Source organism: Phycodurus eques, chromosome 17, assembly GCF_024500275.1.
Source record: "Phycodurus eques isolate BA_2022a chromosome 17, UOR_Pequ_1.1, whole genome shotgun sequence".
In the NCBI taxonomy this organism is placed as follows: Eukaryota; Metazoa; Chordata; class Actinopteri; order Syngnathiformes; family Syngnathidae; genus Phycodurus; species Phycodurus eques.
The window spans coordinates 12,048,345-12,071,658 of NC_084541.1; the positions used below are offsets into that span (position 1 = coordinate 12,048,345).

General features: G+C 40.9%; 1 protein-coding gene across 2 annotated transcripts; it reads right to left on the reverse strand.

Annotated features, from left to right (window-relative positions):
• Nucleotides 1-718: 718 nt before the first annotated feature.
• lars1b (leucyl-tRNA synthetase 1b) lies at nucleotides 719-23,073 on the reverse strand. Of its 2 annotated transcripts, none has more exons than XM_061702998.1 (32): nucleotides 22,971-23,073; nucleotides 22,524-22,645; nucleotides 21,092-21,179; nucleotides 20,919-20,999; nucleotides 20,696-20,833; nucleotides 20,012-20,173; nucleotides 19,824-19,936; nucleotides 19,697-19,760; nucleotides 18,688-18,776; nucleotides 18,369-18,594; nucleotides 15,228-15,315; nucleotides 14,798-14,874; nucleotides 14,611-14,664; nucleotides 14,393-14,533; nucleotides 13,511-13,588; nucleotides 13,304-13,389; nucleotides 13,162-13,227; nucleotides 12,949-13,031; nucleotides 11,668-11,806; nucleotides 11,353-11,565; nucleotides 10,439-10,496; nucleotides 10,232-10,295; nucleotides 8,095-8,278; nucleotides 6,313-6,403; nucleotides 6,061-6,201; nucleotides 5,334-5,474; nucleotides 4,992-5,102; nucleotides 4,802-4,912; nucleotides 3,079-3,183; nucleotides 2,859-2,954; nucleotides 2,642-2,774; nucleotides 719-1,088 (listed from the first exon to the last, which is right to left on the reverse strand). In XM_061702998.1, the coding sequence occupies exons 1-32, from the start codon at nucleotides 22,974-22,976 to the stop codon at nucleotides 883-885; spliced, it is 3,555 nt and encodes a 1,184-aa protein (XP_061558982.1). In that variant the 5' UTR covers nucleotides 22,977-23,073; the 3' UTR covers nucleotides 719-882. The 2 variants fall into 2 exon arrangements, with proteins under 2 accessions (XP_061558982.1, XP_061558983.1); XM_061702999.1 differs by having other exon boundaries at nucleotides 995-1,128.
• Between the last annotated feature and the right edge of the window lie 241 nt (nucleotides 23,074-23,314).

The following is a 23,314-nucleotide window of genomic DNA, read 5'->3' on the forward strand; positions in this document are numbered from 1 at the left end:
GAAAAGCATGACCAGAAACACATTTTGTGAACCATTTTGAAAATAGAATTCACGTTGTCTAATAGGGTCTCGTGTGTTTTTCAGTTCAGTCACTTTTTTAGATTTGGAGTTTAAGTGCAGTCACAAGCTCTGCCTCTAGTTGTCATGGTAACGACATTGGCCATTGATCCGGCATTAAGTGTGGGGAGGATGAGGGCTGGCTTACTTGCTTGCTTAAGATAAGGCTGCCCACTCCTTTGCAGCTGATTTCAGCAAGACAAGAATTAGGGTGTAAATGAGACTAGAAATCTTGAGGCAGACTACTTTGAAGAAAGCATGTCACAGATAAGGTATTAAAAGACATGGAAGGGTTTTAAATTGTGAAAGAAAATGCATGCCACTTTTCAGTCAGGTGCATTTTGTACCCAATTCCAACCGATGCATGAGACCCACACTACTGAGGCGATTATTGTGCTACCGAAATCTCAAAAGTGCTTCCAAGAAATCGATTCCTGAGTAGAAAATGTGCCTTGGGAAGAAATGTAACAGATATAAGAGGAGGGGAGGGGAATCTGAAGAGGCTAAACATTTCATTTCACAGATTTTATTATTTCCTTGGAAATAATAGTAATAATAAAAAAAAGCGGACGTTAGACAAACGGCATCTACAGACACACAACAGGAGGGACCATGATGCCTCACCTTAGATGCACAAAACAAGCCAGCAGACATGATTCAATCAGTTTGAAAAGCTGTATTTTAATGATAAAAGTTGCTCCAAAGTGGGTGGTTTCTTCTTGTTTCTTTCTTTTTTTTTAATCAAAAAAAGTTTCCAGAAATCAAATCATAATGTCCTGTTGTGTCATAACATTTAATGATGACTGTTTTTGTGTGTTTTAACTTTTAATGAACCAGGTAGGCCAGAGTGTCGCCAATGTCCACTGTGAGGCCGTTGTCAACCACGGTGACTTTCTTCTCGTCCAGGTTGATGCTGAACACGGACTGAGCGGAGATGGTGACTTTGCCCTGCTCCTCCTGTCCCAGCACGGGCACCCGACGTGGCCCCAGCAGGGGGTCCTCGTACCTCATCAGCTTCACTTTGGGGAGATCTGGTGGGAGGAAGCGTGGCACCAGGAGGTCAGGGGCGAGCTTGAAATGGCAAATCGAGAGTGCTCAGACGAAAACATGAATTGTGGACTGTAATGCTGGTTAATAAATCACACGTTATTATAGCAAACCCCAGATGTGACAATTAAGGAACTGCAGCAAAGAAAGGGGTGACATGAAGAACTCCTATCATATTCTGGTCATGCCATGATTTAACTGATCATACTCATTCTGCTTACGTAGTTGTATATTGTTGCCGTTCACTTGTAGGTTAAGGTTTCACTGAAAATGCATTTCATTGGACAGCAACAATAAAGCAATGCCCAGACACCATGAAAACACATTTGCGCATATATATATATATATATATATATATATATATATATATATATATATATATATACACGTGTATATACACACACACACATATACATATATATATATATATATATATATATATACACACACACACACATACATATATATATACATATACATATATACACACACACACACACACTGACACTTTAACAGAATACCTTTTCAGCCTTTGCATTGAAACTGGCATCCTAAAACCCTATTCACTATTCGTATTGACAGTAGCGAATCACACTCAAATCATTACTCCTTGTACTATTCGGTAATAATAGTCCAACAACTGAAAAATGAGAATCAGAATCATCTTTATTTGCCAAGTATGTCCATAAAACACACAAGGAATTTGTCTCCGGTAGTTGGAGCCGCTCTAGTATGACAAGAGACAGTCAATTGACAGAGAACACTTTTGAGACATAAAGACATTGACAAAAAACAGTCACTGAAAACTATCTATTGAACCGATAAGAGGATGCTGGCATGTTTTATCTGACGCATTTTAGCTGTTGCGGCTCTGTACAGGAAAGTTTTTCTTTTTAGGTTAAAATGGCTTACTTTAACCTTGCCGTACCTTGGCCATAGATAGAATCCCGGGTCTGTTTTGCGCTTGTTGGTGCCATAAATCCTCGCGGACCGGACCAAGCTGCCGCCTTTCCAGCTAACCTACTGGGTACTTAGCCTGTTGGCTATCTAGCCACTGTTGTCATCTTTCACGATTTGTTAGATTAACTTTCTCCAATTCAATCTGCCGACTCCAGCGATGGCTCCTTTTCGGCTTGCGTTGTGGCACTTCCATGTTATCCGTGCGACTCATTGAAGCGAGCTAAATGCAAGCCTTCTTCAATGGAGAGTATATGTGCAGAAGCGATGTCCACCAAGTAAAAATGGCCGGCGTCCGTAAAACAACAGGAGTGGCAGCATTGCAGCTCTTGTCAGAATAAAGTATTGTATTTTTTGATTTGTTTTGATTTGAAAGTGAAAATTCTGACTCAAGATTCTTTCTTTATGGGGATTTGTGAGTTATTTCGAATCACCACTGATTCATTCGTAGCTCAAGTTTTCAGTAACATCTACTCAGAGACCCATTTTCAAATGTATGTGTTTTTAGCAACACTGAATCCATATCTAATTTCAGTTAAAATGGCCCCAAAGTCAACCTGGACCATAGTGGATTACCAACCTTTGATGAGTCTGTTGACCTTGGCGAGTCTGCGGACAACGTTGTCCCTGCTGTCCCCCTGTCTGATGTCGAGCTTGGTAGAGAAGAGGCCGTTGCACGGCTGAGGGTTGACCAGGGACACGCACACTGCCGGCTGTCGAGAGAAAAATTGTGCATTTCTAATTCATGCAGACCACATGTAACCTTGAGAAGCACAAAGCCGTCCTTCACACGTCACCTCGGATCTGAACACACAGAACGGTTGCCCCGGGCAACAGTCTTCCTTCACTTTGTTGTCGGCCTCGGATGCAAAAAAGATGTCGATCTGCTCCAGCTACATTAAGCATGAAAAAATGATGAAACACATTCAAAATTCCTTATCTTTCTGATTGACTGTTGAGCTACAGTATGTCAGGCATATTTGAGAGTACAATCAGTCTTGTGTGGTGTAAACACACCTCAAGAGAATTGGTTAAGTAGACGCGGTTCTCAATCAGAACTGCCCGCTCGTCAAACTCCAGCTCGAGGTCCAAAACTCTGGGCCCGTTCTTCTCGAGGTTCTCCTATGGAAAGCAGCATGCATGATGGTTTAACTCACTGGTGGTTTATCTGTCAAGTTTAAGGGAAACAACTTGGACTCCATCAGTAGCTCAATATAGGTCTCCACGGGGGATTAAATTGAGTGTTGCGGTGCCATTTGTGAAAGGATTTTAAAAAACAAAAAAGCAAAAAAAACAATTGAGATGGAAAAAGCGAAACAATAAGAGAACAAACAAAACACACATTTTGTTTGCGTTTTTCCTCTTCGCTCGATAGTACCTATGAAGATTATAAGCAACTGAGACCTGCAAATTCCAGTGTAAAATCAATACAGCACTTTCTTCCCGCAAATGTCCTTGTTCAACAAAATTGAAGAAAAACTTTTTATTGTCCTCCAGACAGACAGAAGACAAAATAAACCTTCAGCTCCAGGGCACATTTTAAAACAAACAGACAGGACAGGTCGTTTGTAGATAAGGTTAAAAAAAACATTTTGTAATAAAATAATTCACTTTAATTTCTATAAGTTATTTAATTAGAATTAATGAACCAATTACAGTGGTGCCTTGAGATACAAGTGACCTGACTTATGAGCTTTTCAAGATGCGAGCTGTCGTCCTGCCAATTTTCTTGCTTTGAGTTGTGAGAAAAAACTTGAGATACGAGTGCTTTAGGGTGGCAGGGAACTCAACTCACCTCGCAACAAGCAGTAGTTTGGCAGATTGTGAACAATTCTTCCAAATAAAGAGGCTTTGCGCTGTTTAATGCCACTCCCAGTTGATGTTTACTGTCCAACTAAACATAATACAAAAGGAATTTCACGTTGTCTATTTAAAAAAAAACACACAGCTTTGCCTTACGACAGTCCCTTTAGCCTAATGCTAACAAACTATGTAAAACGCCATTGTCGGGCTAATGAAGAGCTTCTACTGAATGTCGCTGTGTTATAATGCTTTAAGCAACGGATACTTGAACACAAATGGTGCATTAACACATTAAGACAGACAATAAAACAATACTAACGCACATATCTTTTATCTGCAAAGAATAACTAATATTACTGTGGCTTACTGAGGTGTGGCACAATGTCCATTGAAATTAAGTAAAAACGTAGCAAGGTTCTTTATATTTAATATGTTATTACAGTGTTTTTTCTTTTTTTTTTTTTTTTACAGACTGCTATTTTCCTTATTAAAAACAATTACAAAGGGTTTTGTTAGGTTTTCTGAGGGGCTGGAACGGATTAATTGCATTTCCATACATTTCAATGGGGAAAGATTAGTTGAGATACGAGTTTTTTTGAGTTACGAGCGTGATCAGAGAAATAATTAAACTTGTATCTTAAGGCCACACTATTAGATGTTTTTAGAATGTCATGTATGTATATACAAAATGGGTCATATTACTATTTTACATAATTTACAAAAAATAAAAAATAAATAACCTGTATTTATTAATAAATACAAATGGAAAAATACAATTCATTAATCAATTGTGGGGGGAAAAATGCGACAAATTGTCTTCATACTGTAAAATGCTCGCTGAGCCGGATTAAAGAATGGAGTGGGCTATTTTGCCCACACCTATGCTAGACACCTTATGATTAGATGCAAATGGCCCGCCACACCGTTAATAGCGTACCTTGATCATGGCCACAAAGGGCATGACTCTCTTCATGTACTTCTTCAGCTCAGGCAGCGCTCCGAGCTCGCTCGCTATGACCTTGTTGTCTGGAAGGACGCCGTTGTTGCTCTGCACAAAGACAAACAAAGGCGCAATTTGGGTATCCATCTGACGCATAATGTACAGTACGTGTGTGCATGTCACCGACCTTGTAGTGTTTGCCCAGCAGGGATAAGGCGCTGTGCTGCCATGTGGGGTAGCTCTTGGCCACGTAGATGGTGCAGTGGGAAGGCTTGGCGGGGGGCTTTGAGTCACCTTTCTGTGCAAGAAAAACATCATCAAAATCAGACTGATCTTACTAATACTGATAATTACAAAAGACTACTGGCCAGAAACATTTACATAGTGTATAGTGGATTTGATTATGCATAAAGGCGCATCTTAATAAATCTTAATATAGAAGATGGGTGTATGTATGGATAAACCAGAAACAAAATATAAACGCCTTACCACCAAATGAACAGAACTCCGTCGTATGCCTGCATTGTACCTTATTTTTCGGGGGAAGCATGTATGCTTTGAGTCTCAGTCGGAGATCGTGTGCCGTCTCCATCAGGTACTGAGAGGAGCGGATGAGAATCTCATCCACTGGACCGGCGGCAGGCCACGATGCCTTTGTCACAGAAGTAGGCTGTCAGAGGGAAAAAAACAGATGGAGGAGGGGAGACAGCTTTAACTGGACTTCAGAAATGCATTTGCATTATAACAACAAAACATAGCAGGGTGAAAACATTCGCGCCTATTAGCTTTTTAGCTGGTGCACGAAATCAAACTGGATTATCATGGTTCGATTGTTGCTAGGTGACAACCAAAAATACCCATCTCCACCTCAGCAGCCTTCTTTTGTACTCATACATGAGTGTTCAAAATATTCTTGGTCCTCTATGTTGTTAGGAATATGCACAATAAGTGTGGGCCCTACTTTAAGGGTGGCAACAAGCGGAAGCATATGTGTGTGAAGACAAGCTCCTGGTGGTAGCGCCGAGAAAGAGAGTGAGAAGTGGATTAAATAAGCCGGGCTGATGACGGGCATACTCATGAATAAATATTAGCGCCGGTCTTTTAAAACGTCGCTTTGGTGCCGCATCTCCTTTCCAGAGAATAAAAGGAGTTGAACACAGCGGCGGAAGGAAAGGATGAAAGTCAGGTTTCACCTCGTGGCCAGTATTCCTAATGTGAATACCAAAATGGAGGTGGCAAATTTACATATTTCTTACCTTGCCCAGGAGACCCCAGGTGTATTCGCACAGGTGTGGGCAGATTGGGGCCAGCAGAAGCGTTTGTCTCTCTATGAACTGGAAGACCAGCTCTTTGTGCATGCCTTCAATAGCCAACTCCCTGTACTTATCTTTGGCAGCCTATAGGAACCATTCATCATATTAATACTGGTTTTAGGTGGATTTGGGATTTTTTGGGGGGGGGAATAAACAATTATGAATTGCTTGGTAGGATGACAGAATGTTGTTTACCTGGAACTCGAAGAAGCCGCACTTCAAAGCCTCCTTGAACATCAACCTGTCATAATGTTGCTCAGTCTTGAAGATTCCGGAATTCATCTCGCTGGCCAAGACACAAAATTCTTTAAGGTTTAGTCTAGGGGCCTCTTTTTATTTTTATTTTTTAATGCAGCCACTGAAACGCTTGCAGACAGGCTCGCTATCAGCTCTTGAAACTCTCAATTTATTTTACTACAACTTTCGTATTAGATTTCAATAGAATAATATGCAAAGTGTACTCACTCATATATATCATAAATAAGGAGGAGACTCTGGAGCGCGTCACCAGTTTTAGGTACCTTTGGGTGGTCAAAGACAGTAAACTATCTTCACGGAAACACAGATGTTGTGTACAAAACATCACAGCAGCGACTGCACTCCGGATACTCAATCAGTGTGGAGTGTACAGCGACCTGATGGAAATGTTTTATCACTCCATGGTCAAATCTGTCCTGACCTTTGCCAACAACCCCTGGTTTGGCAGTCTCACATTAGGTGATAAAAAAAAAAAGGTTAGAACGTGGTTAAAACAGCAAGTAAAATTATTGGTGTCACACTGTCCGCCCTGTCAACAACGTTTTGCAAAAGGGTACACTCCATACAGTGTCCTGATCATGCCGAGTTCCAGGTCCTATCCTCTGGCAGGTGATTCGAAGTGCCAAAGACACAATCAAACAGTGGAGAAAAATTCATTTGTAATTGAAGCCATCACACAATTAAATTTGAAAAGTGACACTTTCAGACATTCATGGATACAAATATAATGATGTTCCTGCCTCCAGTTGTCCCTTACAGTTTTATCATGTATTCATTCATTCATATTCCTCTCCAGTGTTGTTGTTGATGTATGTGATTGTACTTCCTATGTCTGTTTTTTACTTGTCTGCAAGATTTAATGTATTAAAAAACAAAGTACAGCGAGTACACACCAGAGACAATAGTATTAGGAAACCTTGGCCTTAAAAAAACTCATAGGGGCTAATTTACTAAAGTCCCAAATAATGGGTGCTAAATTTGATGTTAAATCACCCTTACTAATTGTGTGTGCTGTTAGCAAAGGGCGGAAAAGTGGTGGAGACTGCAGGATTTTAAAAAAAGATGGATTTGCACTTAAGTAGCTCAGATGTTTTTCACCATGGAAAATTTGGGAGAGCCTGACAACCTCAAAATGAAGTTTGAAGTGATGGAACCGGAAGTGTTAGTGGAAGAGACAACTACACATATTGTATCAAGAAATCTATCGCTCCAATAATTTTGGGGAAGCCATCAAGCGCCTAAAAGTCAAATTTTGTTTAATTTAATCCACCCCGAATGGGTGGCTACTTGATGTATGTGTCTATCCTGCCCATCCTTGCATTTAAAATTGGGAACAGGACACATGAAAAAACTGCTCTGAGAGAGGCCAGGACCAATTGTTACAAACTCAGCCAGTGAAATTCATATCAGATTTGGTAAATCACATTGCTTGTGTTAATTAATCTATTTGCATGTTCTCCTCCCAGAACAAACAAAATGAAGTGTGTGGCAATTTTGCATGTTTAGCAGACGCAATCTTGGGTGCGCCCGATAAGTGGATCAGACTCCACATCTTTTTGCATGTGCAATCAAGTTTACGTCCATTTTTGCATGGGCAAACTTTGAGTAAATCAGGCCTGAAGATTCTAACTGATTAACTATTACTATATATGTCTCAATATCTGTGTCCATTTTCTACCTCTGGCATGGTGTTGCATGTAAATGAATGGCTGAGTCTACCTCGTGAAAACACGGTCATTGAAAGTGTCGGCAGGTCCGGTCCTCAGGTTGTTCTGGTTGGCTAGCATCTCCTTCACCCACTCCAGCCAGGTGTAAAGGCGCAGGATGCCGGCGTCCGCCATGGTCTCCACAAAGTTGGCATCCTCCACCGTGTCACCTGCGTCGGCCAGAGCCAGACGCATACCTGAAGTAGAGGAAGATGGACGGGAGAACACTACAGTTTACCGTAGTTCCTCAAATAGTTGCCTGGGACTTACACTTGATAGAGCGTCAAAGAGCACCGGAGTACAATGTTCACCAAAAAAAACTTAAATAAAATGATAATAAACAGTGTACAGTATCCGAGCCCTAGCACAAAGGGTGAAAAATAGTGAGTAACTGACGCACTCCCATATAGATGTTTTAGAAATTGCCTTTATTAATAGTTTAAACCAACTACACCACAACTATGATACCAAAAAAATCTTACAATATTACCCTTAAAAATAAGTGGCTTTCAGGTGGTTTGATTTGGAAAAAATGTGCCTGAAGTGCGCATGTATATGCGATGAAGACTCTCCACTAACAACCCAGGCTCCTCCCCAACATACTCGTCTTTCAGTTGAGATACATCACTTTCAACAAACTTTAGACGTATCAGATAGTTATTGGTAATTACATCTTTTTTTTCTGAGACGGGGATAAAAGGAGCCATTTATTTTAGGTGAAGCGTCTCACTGTTCAAGGGAACGACGCACCCGGGCTCAAAACGAGGTTATATCAGAGCGGAGGCCAATATTTGAGGAAAGGAGGTAATTCATGCATAGGCAAACATGAGGACAAATAACTTCATTTCTTAATCTGCACAATGACTGTCAACTTGAGACTCCTGCAAATACCCAGCAGACACCAGTTCGAGCTAGGCGACATCTTCATCAAGAGATGCCTTAATTATACATCACTGTGATATAAGTGATGCCACTAGGACCCCCAACACACACACACACACACACCCCTCCCCACTCTCCTCACCCACCCTCTACCAGTTTTTATACACAACTCACTCTTGATCCCACAGCTGTCGAACTAGTGAACCGCAAAGCAACAATGAACAGAAAGACGTCTTCCGGGCCCTCTGTCTCCATCTACAGGCGGAAGCTGTCAGTCAACGCCCGACAGGCACCAGTGAGAGGTGTGAGACGGGCCACGAACTTAATGCGTCTCTCTGCTGTCAGAACTTCTGTCTGCTGTTCTTTACACAGTAGCCGTCTCAACACACAATGTAACACATACATATATTATTCAACTTGCCCAAACCAGAAGAAGGCCAGGGAAAAATAGGGTGTCAGAGTGAGATTTAAAATAAATAAGTAAATAAATAAATATTTTTTTTACATAAAAATAAAAAACAAACTCAAGTCAATGCTCTCTTCTCGCTACAAAAGTGAAAGAATTCATAGCTAGAAAGCATGAAATTGATGGAAGCATTATAAAGGGCAATTAACTTTTCCTCCATCTTGTTTTCTGATGAGACCGCAACAGGAGGTCCATCTTACATCTGCAATCTGGGCATGAATTTGTACTTCCATATGGAATAAAGAGCAACTTTATTAGCTAAACTGTGATTAAAACAAATTAAACGATCATACAGGAAGTAATTTCTAATAGGGCAGTAAATTATTTCTGGCAGATAATTCCATCTCATTAGGAATATAAATGATGCTGTTTATTTTCTAACTAAATGTTTATTGTATAATGTTGTGTAATGACTCATGCGCTTGGCAGATGTTTTACTTGAGTTTCAATGAGCATTGCAGATGACTTAAAAAGTTTATATATATAAAAAAAAAAGCATTGAGGATAGCTTTAATGTAACTGTTCATTCAAGTTTAATGAAGACCTAGGAGGATTGTGAGAGTTTTATGTTTTCCTTGTTGAACATATGCTAGTTATTTTTGAGTGAAGTTTTCACACTGATGTTATATTGGGTGGTTTAAATTAAAAGCCAGCAGGGAAATCCAGGAGCACAGATCAGAAACAAATGACTTGTAGAGTAAACAAATTTCATTCATTATTACCCCCCAATTCAATTTGTCTAATATAGAAGAATGCAAAACATTGCGGAGATTAAACCATAATGCAAGAGGAATTGACTTACCGTCTGCTGAGAACTTTTTGATGGCTTGGCTCAGAGTGAGGAAGTTTCCGGTTGATTTGGACATCTGTTGGACAAGAAAAGCAGATGTTAACACCACGCACCACAGCTTCTTATCAAGAATTCCATCAAAAACAGTGCAAAATCACTTAATTGTGACTGGTTTGTTTGATTAAATATGACAAATCATGTCAACAAAATTTGACGCACCTTCTCCGAGTTGAGGAGCAGGTGCCCGTTGGCTCGCACGGCCTGTGGCCACTTCCCACTGTGGGCGATAGAGGGTGACTGACGTTGGTGGTAGTGGTGATGGTGGTACAAAAAGTGTTCGTACAATTTTCCAAGTTAATTCTGGATGCAGTTTTCAAACTTTTTCCACTACAGTGAACCCCCATTTATCGTGGGGATAAGTTCCAGACCCACCCGCAATAGGTGATATGATTTATTTTAAAATAGTTTTACCCCTCCCATAAGCTATGCTTTAAACTTATACTTAAATTATAACACATTTTTTAAAACACATATTAAAAGCATTTGAGCACAAAAAAATGGATAGAAATTACTGTACACATTATAGTGTCTGTGTTAGATACGTGCTGCTCGAGTGAAATGAAAAAAAAAAAAGTGACAGTCGCATAGGCAGTTTATTTAACTGTGCAAAGTCAAGCAGACAAATACAAGATGAGAAGACTAACAAACAGCTACAGTAGGTCAAAGGTCACGTCCAGACGCTCACACAGAAACTAACTGGCCATGTTCCAGATGCCACTCACTAGGCCATTGCCCTTAAAGACACACAGCTTTGGCGCACCGTTGTTGTGACTTTCGGCTTGTCCCAACGTATCATTATTAAGCTTCATAAAACCAGTATATTTCTTAACATTCTTTTTAATTTTGTTTTTGTACAAAACAAAGCTATTTTTCTTTATCAAATATATTTTGTGTGGTTTAGGGGGCCTGGAACAGATTAATGGAATTTTCATTCATTTCAGTTGGGACTATTGATTTGATTAGGAGTAAATTGAGTTTGGTTACAGAAAAAACTGTACTTTATAAGTCAAGGTTCCTGTGTACACAGTCAAAATTATTATTAGAGACATCAAATACAATAAACACAAGCTCACCTGTCATTGGGCCACATGGCCACGTGGTTGTACAGGTAGTAAGACAAGTGGTTGGGCACCAGGTCTTTGCCAGACACGCGCACATCCACCGGGTACCAGTACTCAAACTCCCTCCTGAGCCTCTGAAGATGCTCTTTTGGGATGTCAGTCTTCGGGAAGGGGGAGGTTTTAAAAAAGATGAAGTCCCACACCTCCTTGGTCATTTGATATGGTCTGAGAGATGAACAAAAAAAAACAAAAAAAAAAACAGTCACATAATAATTCCCTGTGTATGACATGGTGTTTTGGTTCCTGACGTATGATTCGTGTCCTTACTTGATGCCCAGCGGTGAGGCCCCCTGTCCGTTGAGCACGCCTCCCTGGAGGAGGTGGGCCACGGTGTAGTAGGCCATGTAAATGGTGGAGTCCGAGAGGGACTCTATCAGCCACTGCTCGTCCCAAGGCAGCCGTGTTCCTATGGCAACCGAGCGCAAACACGGATGACAAGAGTGACATGCACATACAGTACAATAACAAAAGCATTAAAAGGATAGCCGACTTATATAAAAGCAAGAAAAAAAACAAGCTTAAGGGAATTATAAAAAGAAAAAAAAAATATTCCTGGCTACGGAAGATAAGCCCCTGTCAGTTTGTGTAGCGTTAACGTACGAAAAAGCATTCACTCCCTCTCAGGTGTATAAAAGCATGTCAGCTACAGTGTCTTGCCTGTCAACAGCCTTTAAGTCACTTTCAGTCAACAGTAGACCAACTTTGGATGCCTCTGCTGATTTACAGGTCCAGTCAGTCACTAAAAGTTAGACTTCAAAGCTAAAAAGAAGAAAATTTGTCCCTCCTCCTTACAGTTATGTGAAAACTATAGAGGACATTGATTGACGATCGAATAGACTATTGAGGAAGCTTGCATCTACAAAGGACAGATCACTACAAGGTCTAAAAATCGTGTTGTTGAAGTGAACACGCTAAGGCGAACAAGTAACGTGAAGAGTTTTGGATTTCTTCAAATCTTCCTTTTCACATTCAAACGCACAGGCAAAGTGCTCCTCTTGTTGAGAAATAGGTGAGTGTCAACCGAAGGTACAAAGGCTGTGGGGGATGCAGAGGGACTGAAGTGCTAACTTTGCCTGCCTGGGGAACCTCATTCAATTCACTTTTAACCAGTGTTGTACATTTGTACAGTACAATTGATATTTTATCAACATATTTTCAACAAACTGTGTTGCTCTTAGGTTGAAATGAACCCACACTAGAGGTACTGAGACGCCAAGTTTGCCTGCCAGGGAATCTACTTCCATGTGCTTTTCATTCACCATTGTTTAATTTTTTTATTAAATGCTTCTAATAAACAGTATTGTATTTAAGTCCAAAGAGCCTTACGAAACACTGACTTATTCTCTTTAGGCGACGCAAACCGCTAACTAGTTAGGCCCAAATTAACTGCCACCTCTGCTGCTACAAAATTAACTGAGTTGACGCAATCAATCGATTCAAATTCTTTATGAACAATACCAATTTTAAGGATAAATTATAATCAAGCAAGCGAACTCCAAATGAGAACAATGGTGAACTAGGCTTGGTACACTCAAGGTAAACACTTACCAAGCCCGTAAGTACGGGAGCACGCATGCTCCTGAAGCCATGCCAAAGTAGCCTGAAAGTTTCTCCTGGTTTCATCGCAAAATCTGTGCAAGACGGAATAGATGAGAAAGAATCAATTACAATATGTTTGGTCTTCATTACAGTCCTTATCCTGTATAAAAAATAAATAAATAAAGCACAAAGTTCATCCTATCAAATGAATTGAGCTCTTACGTCTCCAAAGTCTTGAGGGCTTCATTGGCCTGCTGCTTCCATACAGCATCGCCGTAGTCCAAATACCTGAGATACAAACGAGCTAATTTGAATACACTCCGACTGCAGAGTTTCTTAGTTGTGCTCTGTTCGAGTCACTCACCACTGATCGCAGAGCGCCACCACGCACTCGTCAGCCGAACGCGACATGACCTGCTTTTCTGGCTCCATGTAGATGCAGGCCTCGCCCTGAAAACAAGCGGTGCAGCTACATCATCACTTTGGGATAGCAATAAATCAAGCAGTCTACTAAATCATACATCACAAACTCCAGTATCCTACAAGAGACTGCAGATAGAGGTTTTCCTACCTTTTCTACCATCATCATCTGGATGGGCTTCTTCACATCCTGGACCTTCTGCCCCTTGAAACTGTCAACCAACATGATCTGACAGGAATCAATTCATCAGTATAATACACATAAAAAATTAAAGACGTCATTCCAAAATGCAACTGAATAATTGTAAAAAAATAAATAAATAAATAAAAAGAATAATAATAATGTTCCCATCAAAATGTATGCTGCTTAATGGATATCGGGTTAAGGGTTAATTTAATACTCTGCAAGGGTAACACATTATAAAGTACTATGTGTTTTGTTGCACAATGTAGAACATACAATCCATCATATGGGATTTGTCTCTAATATCCATCTACCATCCATTCACTGTACCGCTTATCCTCACAAGGTGTGCCTATCCCAACTGAGTTTGTGCAAGAGGCGACATACCCTAAACTGGTCACCAGTCAATCATGGGAAACATATAGACAAACAACCATTCACACACACATTGACACCGAAGGACAATTTAGAGTCTTCAATTAACCTACCATGCATGTTTTGGGGAATTTGGCAGGAAACCAAGAGTACCCAATAAAATCCAAGGAAGGCCGGAGGCCAGATTTGAACCCACGACCTCAGAACTCTGAGGTGTGTGAGAAACACATCAATTCCCAAAGTCAGCTGGGATAGGCTCCAACTCACCAGTGACCCTAATGAGGACAAGCGGTCTGGGACAAACGATGGATGGGTGGATAGTCCATGTATAGAGTATGTGCTGGTGTATCTCATCAAGCATGCAGAGACATTTTCTATGCACGTGTCTAGTAACAGAGCTACCAAACATGTATTCAGTCATTAGATACACTATCGTCAATTCCCACAGTAGCGGCTCTGAGTAGGCGGACTAACCCCTTCATAGAAACCCTTTAGGTAGACTTTCTCCTTGGCCTCGGCCAGCTTCTCCTTGTCATTCTGGCTTTGGATCTTCAGCTCATCACAGACCAGCGGAGCAGACAGGTTCCCATAACCTGGAATATCTATAATGGGAACCTGAAACACAGACACACACATCCTTTAAAACTACAATTGATGAGTTTATGCTGACATGTCTGAGCAGATGAGCTTACCGGCTCAAACGGCAGCACCATCTTGTCCTCAATTCCATACTTGTCCCTCAGGGCCTGTTGAATATACAGTATTCCGTTTTCGCTAACCAAGCTTTGTCACAATAAATGTGGCGTTTGGTCGACTGAAATTGAAGCTTTTACATTACCGGTATCTAGTTGCAGCTGTATACAAAAATCAGCAACTCACTTGTTTTTTCTTGATGTCCCTGAGAGCAGCGATGTCATCAGGCGCATCAGAAGGCACACTGGTAACTACCCCCGTGCCTGATGGAAACCAAAAACAAGAGGGAAAAGGTATTACATTTTGGACAACTTTTAAAGTGCTACTTTGCCGTCGTAGTACATCGAAGCTGAGCCGCTCTCTAACTGCGTGTGATGAGCACCAGGACGGACATTTCCAAAGAGGAAAAGGTAAATAAAGCTGTTTGGGAAGCCGCTGAAATGTCAGTGCACGAAAACCATCTGTGTTTAACGCAACTCATTGTGCTCCCTAACCTTTAAAACCAGGTGGACCTAAGGGTAATTAGAAATTTGATTGTGACATTTAACTTTTGCTTTTCAGAATGAAAAACACCGGATTGTGAATGCTTAATTGTTTTAGCTTCACTTTCTCGTACCTTTGTCCTCCTTGATGGTGAGCATGGGCAGAGCATAGATGATCTTGTAGCAGGTCAGGGGAGCGCTCAGGGCGCAGCCGAGGATGTCCTGCGAGCAAATATGTTTCGTGATCACGATTGGATGAGCTGCGGTAAAAGGAAATGTTTTAAAGGGCACCTCTACTGTTTAGATAACTATTGCCTGTAACTTTGGTAAGGGGGCTGTAGTTTTGTCATGCATTCCTGACACAAGGGTGGTTTTCCCTCTCTCGCTATTAATCAGTACGAGTATGGGGGTTCTCCTTTTATGACACTCCAGACATAGGTTGTTGAATCAGTATGTGAAGCGGCGTAAGAAGGCACACTCAGTTACCCCCGAACGTAGTGTTTTTCATTTGATTATTTTATATCCAGGGCTTACAAGTGATTTTTTAAATACAAATATTTAAAAAAATTATGACTTTACTACTGTGTTATTGAAGGAAAGTAACAGATTATGACGCATTCAGGCTTGTGTACAAATTTGGGTTTCGTCATCTCCGCCGAAACGGAACTCTGTCGTAAAACAAAGACCCCCTTTAATGTTGTATTTATTAACTTGCTGGACTCATCACTTTCGACTGCAATGTGTTTACAGTGCTGTGAATCAATTGGTGTTCATTGACTATAGATATCTTCGATACCACAAATTTCCTTTCCGATCTGACAGGGAGTAAAATTCAAGTTGGTATCGGCGATACTGATCAGATAATGATACTTTGTGCAAATACACCTAATGTGTATCCTGCGACCCTTGTGAGAATAAGCGGCTCAGACAACGGATGGATAGATGTCGGCAAAAAAAAACAACCAACCCAGTGCATTTCAAATTATAGCTTTCTAATGAATACAGGACAGAGTAATGTATTATTATTATTGCTGTTATTATTATTTATTTTAAATTCGGATGTGAATTGAGGTAGGAGAGACTCACTGTTTTAGAATACTGGCTGACTCAAATTGAGATAGCTAGTAAATATTTAATTAAACAAATAAATACCACGATAATTGCACAAGTTTGTCAATACCTGCAATTGAAAACATTAATTTAACAATGAAAGCAAATTAGAATGGTTGGTAATAATAACCGACATATTTTAGAAATATAATTGTATTTTTTAATCCATCTTTTCAAGTACCGTATTTTCACGACCATAAGGCGCACTTAAAAGTCTTTTAAGATTTCTCCAAAATGGACGGGGCGCCTTATAATGCGGCACACCTTATGTGTGCACCGAGTTCCAACATCTATAAATGTTGTTGTGTGATGAGCGCTCCGCTTGACTTTTTTTTTTGGACTTTTTGGCCGCTTGACTGACTGGAAGCATTTCCTGCCGACACGCTGCTTATACAGAGGAAAAGCGGACGTGACTGAGGTCAGCATGCGGACGCTAAAGCCACACTCCCCAGTAGGTATGTAGCGCTGGGGTGTGCATTGTGCAAAACAACATTGGTTTGGCTAAGGACCCCCGAAAATGGCACCTACGAAGAGACACGCTTACGAAGCACAGTTTAAACTGCAAGCTATCAGTTACGCGGAGGAACATGGGAATCGAGCAGCCGCGAGAGAATTCAATATCAACGAATCCATGGTTCGCAAGTGGAGGAAGCAGGAAAACGAGCTTCGCCAAGTCAAGAAGACAAAGCTGAGTTTCCGTGGAAAAAAAAGAAAAACAAAACGCGGAAACAAGGCGAGGTGGCCCGAGTTGGACAAAGGGCCCCTGAAAATGGCACCTAGGAAGAGACACGCATACGAAGCACAGTTTAAACTGCAAGCTATTAGTTACACGGAGGAACCTGGGAATCCAGCAGCCGCAGCCGCGAGAGAATTCAAGACTGACGAATCCGTGGTTCGCAAGTGGAGGAAGCAGGAAAACGAGCTTCGCCAAGTCAAGAAGACGAAGCTGAGTTTCCGTGGGGAAAAAAAAGAAAAACAAAACGCGGAAACAAGGCGAGGTGGCGCAAGTTGTAAGACCAACTCGAACAATGGATTAATGAGCAAAGAACAGCCGGGAGAAGCGTCTCAAGTCACCATTCGACTGAGTGCAATAACTCTGCCATGTGCAGCAAGTGAGGAAGCTTGCCATCATTCCGGGAGGCTTGAATAAGGAACTCCAACTGCTGGTCATCCGTGTAAACAGGGCGGTCAAAGTGAAGTTGCGAGCGGCGTGGAAGCGAAGGATGACAGATGGCAAACACAGTTTTACTAAGTCTAGGAGGCAGCGCCGGGCGAGTTACGCCACAATTTGTGAATGCTTGGGCTCACGTGTCTGCTTGCACTGTTGTTCGAGCTTTTGTAAAAACTAACATTTCTGAGGAGCTGCACGGCAACGAGACTGAGTCCGACAATGACGAGCGGGAATCCGGCGTGTTTGTTGGAGAACTTGCCCAGCTGTTCATTTCGGATACAGAAGATGAGGACTTTAATGGATTTGTGGATGAGGATTGATCAAAAAATAACCTGAGTACATTGTTAAATACTTCAATAAAGCACAACCGAACTCAGTTTTGCTCCCGCTGCCTTTTTAAAAACATTGTTTTAGCATGCATGCATGCTACCGTATGTTTTAAGCTAGTGTATGTTTTATCATGCCTGCGCCCAATAATACGCACGGTGCGCCTTATGTACGTGTTAAATACAGAAATAGAACCCATAACTGAGACTGCGCCATTTAATACGGTGAGCCTTATGGTCGTGAAAATACGGTATATATTTTTCTAAGTTCAACATTGCTATTTTAATCACAATTGCCCTGTCTCTAGTCCATTGAGTCTTTAAATGATTAAGTCTGAAAGAAACTTTACCTGAATAAAACTATGCTGTTCTCCCAGTGACATTTTCTCAGTGATACCAATTATACTCTAAAATGAACTCCTGTAGCTATTTGTTGAAGCATGTACTCATTTTGTTACCTACGTTATAACCATATTTATTTAATCGACTCCAACAGCAACAGTGCTAAGTTGTACTTAAAACGCCACATCACGTCAATTTTATTTTATCATCGCATCCCTTGATTCTATGAATCATATTTACGCCTATTTTAAAATTCACCATCACTAGACGATAGAGTTAACCAAGGCAATGCCTTCTAACATACTTTTAACCACATATATGCACACCTGTCCCAATATTTCCATGACCACAGGGACCACACCATTCTCCTTGGTGAAGCCTTGGAAGGACATGTTCCTAGCAGACCTCCTGGTACAGATGAAGACATCTGCGCTGGTGGTTTCAAAGGCCACGTAGTTCATGTCGGGCCTCACCCAGCAGTTGGTTTGACCGAACATGGTCTCCGGCCTCAGGGTTGCGGCCACCAGGTAGATATTTTTGCCTTTCATGGCGCTGCAGGGGAGATGGCGTCAACGCTGTACTTCGCTTTGCATCTCCCTCAAATTCCCATGAATTATATGAATTAATAGCAACAAAGTTTGGTACCTGCTGTAAAACACCTTGGACTTGAATTTGGCTGTGTATGGCTCAACAATCTTCATCTTGATAAGTGTATACTCCTGAGGTCCAACTCCCTACAAGTGACGCAGAACAAAATCCAAAAATGTCAGCATATAACAAATTAATTTAGTTTTTCAGATAAAATTTCAAGCTTTTCCAGATCCTTAAAATAGTAATAAAATACTAATTAATACTGTCTTGTATGCATGCAGGCGGCACGGTGGACAACTGGTTAGAGCCTCAGCCTCACAGTTCTGAGGACCCGGGTTCAATCCCCGGTCCCGCCTGTGTGGAGTTTGCATGTTCTCCCCGTGTCTGCGTGGGTTTTCTCCGGGCACTCCGGTTTCCACCCACATCCAAAAAACATGCATTAATTGGAGACTCTAAATTGCCCGTAGGTGTGACTGTGAGTGCGACTGGTTGTTTGTTTGTATGTGCCCTGCGATTGGCTGGCAACCAGTGCAGGGTGTACCCCGCCTCCTGCCCGATGACAGCTGGGATAGGCTCCAGCACGCCCCCGACCCTAGTGAGGAGAAGCAGCTCAGAAAATGGATGGATGGATGGATGGATGGATGCATGCATATACAGAAGTGGGTAGTAACGCGCTACATTTACTCCGTTACATTTACTCAAGTAACATTTTGGATAAATTGTACTTGTCAGAGTAGTTTTTATGAAGCATACATTTTACTTTTACTCGAGTATTTATGTTAAGAAGAAAATATACTTTTACTCCATTACAATAATCTACATGCCGTTTGCTACTTTCATTTATCAATGAAGATCATTTGAAGAACAAAATGTGAACACGCTATGCTCACTCATTTTGATTTTCTGAAAGAGGCAACACCAAGTCAGTCAGATTGCTTTATGGTTAAAAATTCAAATAGTTTATCCAAAACGTTTTAAAACCCCATACATTCAAGCATTTATTCTAGGATGCCAAGCACCTTTTGATAATCCTATTGTTTTTCAAAGGACCAAGTATGTGTACCTCTCCTGTCTGCCTGTCATGGTCCATACATGGTTGTCCATCCTTGGGGGAGTAGATGGTATACCTGCACAGATATTTACAATATTAATTAACATCAAACAACTTCCCCAAAAATTTTTCATTTCACCTTTTCCCGAAATTAATCCTTTTTCTCTCCTTTAGCGTGACAAACTGCCAGCGGACAAAGGAGTCGTAGAATGGGTTCACGTCTGTGGTGATGAACGAGCGTCGCCAGTCCACCTGGCAGATCACAGCACATATTTAATAACCTTTCAATTTGTGTCGTGTACAAAAAAAAAAAAAAAGATTTTGTACCTTGACGCCCATCATTTTGAGGTCTTTGACAGCCAGAGGAGGGAAATATTCCAGCCAGTGTTCGGCATTGGCAAACTTGACGATATCACAGTCAGTCAGGCCTAGAGACCTCATGATGTTCCACTGGAAGCTGGAGGAGCCGGATTTGGCCACTGCTTTACTCTAACAGGAAAAGCACAGACGATTACAAAATGGCAGAAACTGTATAGACATTAGTAGTAATGGTGTATAGGTGACAAAGTTCTGGTCTGGTCCAATTACTGGGGTTGTTTGACTTTATATTTACATGTAGTATTAGCTATAGTTACACCTGCACAAACTAATGGCTTCCAACTATAGTACATAAAAAATTCAACCTTTATGATAACATTCCATATCGGCAGTTTGGCATTAGATTTTTTTAACGCTATGCTCCGTTATTACCTTTAAAAAAAATCATCTATTTGCCATTTTTGTGCTCAGGCCATACGAATAACAATATTGCTTTGGGACCAGTTACACAACTAGTGCTTTGCTGCCATCTTGCGGCACCTATAGGAAACCATTCGCTGACTTTCTCTATTTAAAGTATTTAACTATTTCATGTCAGTGTGTGGACAGTAGTGTCTATAAACGTATATAATTGCAGTTACAAACCGTTTTTTTCGCTTTTTAAATTTTTTTAATGGAGTCTCAAATTCAGACCTTCTTGCTCTTAGCTTTGTCTTTGATGATGATTTCATCACACGTCATCGCTTTCTCCTTCTCCTCTTCCTCCTCGTCGGGAAACTGTGGGGGATTTCCATACAGTTCCATCTCCCTCTTGAGCTTGTCTGCACAGGCCTTTGCGAAGGAGAAAACTGATTTTGGTGCAATGTTGGACACTGCATGTATGAAGCGATCTTAAGGAATACACAAAAACACTCACTTTGATTGGCATGCCTGTGCAGTGGAGACCAAACGGGAAAAGGCATTTCTTCCCTTTCAAGGACTGGTAGCCAACTGCAAACTGCAGAAACGACATGTTTTTGAGACACCTTATAAGACATGAGACACATGTCTTTATAATCTTTCTTTCGTTTTTAAATCATTTCAACTCACCTCACACTTTGATAAGCTGAACGTGTGACCAAGATGCAACCGCCCATTCATGTAAGGGTAGGGGAAGGTGACAAAATACTTATTTTTGCTGTGAAATAGAGTTACTCATTAAAATATGGAAGGAAAAGTATGAGCCATCACATTACATCACTGCAAGAATATTTTACGTGACATTGCACATCATCCGTCCGTTTTCTAAAGCGCTTGTAATCATTCACACAAACATTCACAACTATGGACAATTTAGTCTTCAATGAACCGAACATTCATGAATGGATAAAGCCGGAATAAGAAAACACAAATGCCACACAGGACGGCCAGCAGCCACCGCCAAGCTGTACCAATACAGTATTGTTTTTGTACAACAATACTCAACTTTTAATTTCATATGTACCTGAGGCTAGAACGCAAAGCGTAGAAAGTCTGTGTCACTGAAATGTACGGGTGCAGTCAGTGAATTGGGCGATCGATCGACAGCCTCTCAAAATATCCACACTCTCTCCTTATTCTTGCTTGTTACGTTTTTGGGGTCGTCTGCTTCTTCCTTGACAATCACGCCATGTTTTTGTGGTTGAATAATGAAAAAAAAATCATACAGTCCAGTAATATTGTATGTGGAGCCTCAAAACCCAATACAGGGTCACAGTTTTTGTTAAAGCAGATGGAGAGATATGTGGTGCTGAATTGCTTGTATTGAGGCAACAATCGCCAGCTATGATTTTTTTTCACGATTCTCCACTTTAGATGCATTTTGCGGGCCTTTAAAGGGATGAATTGTCCACCTTACCAACATCAATTTACATGCAGTTTACCATGTAAGGTGCTTTTGAACGGCTACTATAAAATATAGGGTTAACAATCAGTTATATGAATCAAATTACCACAAATCGGAATCTATAGCAATTACTGACAAATGTGACAAGTGACAACATACCTGAAGGACCAAGCAGGTAGTGCGTGGCATGACACAATAACTGAAATAACGTGTTCACAAAAAGCAAGCAGTTGTTAGCACCTCAGCCTCACAGTTCTGAGGTTCGGGATTTTAATCTCGACTCCAGCCTTCTTACGTGGAGTTTTCACATGTTGCTGTGGGTTTTCTCTTGGTACTGCAGCTTCCTCTAGCATTCCAAAAACATGCATGGTAGGTTCATTGAAGATTCTAACTTGTCTATAGGTATGAAGGTGAGGGTAAATGGTTGTCACACTTATGACCCCAGTGAGGGTAAGTAGTACAGGAAAAAAAGATGGACAAAGTGCAGTACTGTAAGTTTTTTTTTTTTTTTGCTGGTACACTTAGGTACCAAGTAGGCGGTGCTTATATGTCCCAGGAAGAACTCATCCAACCTCAAACCCAAATGCAAACAGTATTTGTGTAACATAAAGTGTTTTGGTCTATCCTTTTGAGAATTTTAACAGAGGCGCTACTTACTGTGCACTTTCCCCAATTGTTATCGCTGCATCATTCTCAAACGATTTGTCCTTCTCCCATTTAGCTTGGATTTCGAGCTCAATCTTTCTCAAAAAGTCCAACTTTGCAGTTCCCTTGCGCTCCTGTAAAGACATGTAAAGTAAGCAAGATGTACAGAAACGCAGTGGCAGCTGGAAAGTAATCAATGCGTCTCTAATCGCCAGCGCTGAGAATGGAACAACAAGTTATGTCGTGTAACTGTAGAGAATCGAGCGGAACATTACACGCTACATTTAAAACGTTGGCGTATTTCGTGTGGGTTTCTTCAGAGTTACTTCGACTGACATGCTGTTTGCTAGCTGACTTTGCTAACAGCGACGATCCGTCAATGCAGTGCAAAATGTCCACGCTCGCTTTTTATTTCCATATTTGGAAAAGAAAAAAAAACTAACCAAATAATTGACTCACCGTCATTTTGGCACAAACGATAAGTTATTCGGTTGCTTTAGGGGGGGGGAAAGGGCAAGGGAAACCCACGCCACTGCTGTTCGGCTGATGACACTGCTGTCAGCCCCGCTGACTTCTGGGAGATGAAGTCCATTGAACACAATTACGTGTATAACGCTTTCTACCTAGCAAAGTGAATATCTTGCTTCATTCTATCAAACAAGCAAAATGTTTTTTTATTTCATATATATATATATATATATATATATATATATATATATATATATATATATATATATAAAAGACTTCAAGGCTTCTGGGAATATTTCAGCGATTTATGGTTGGCTAAAGACATGTTTTGACGT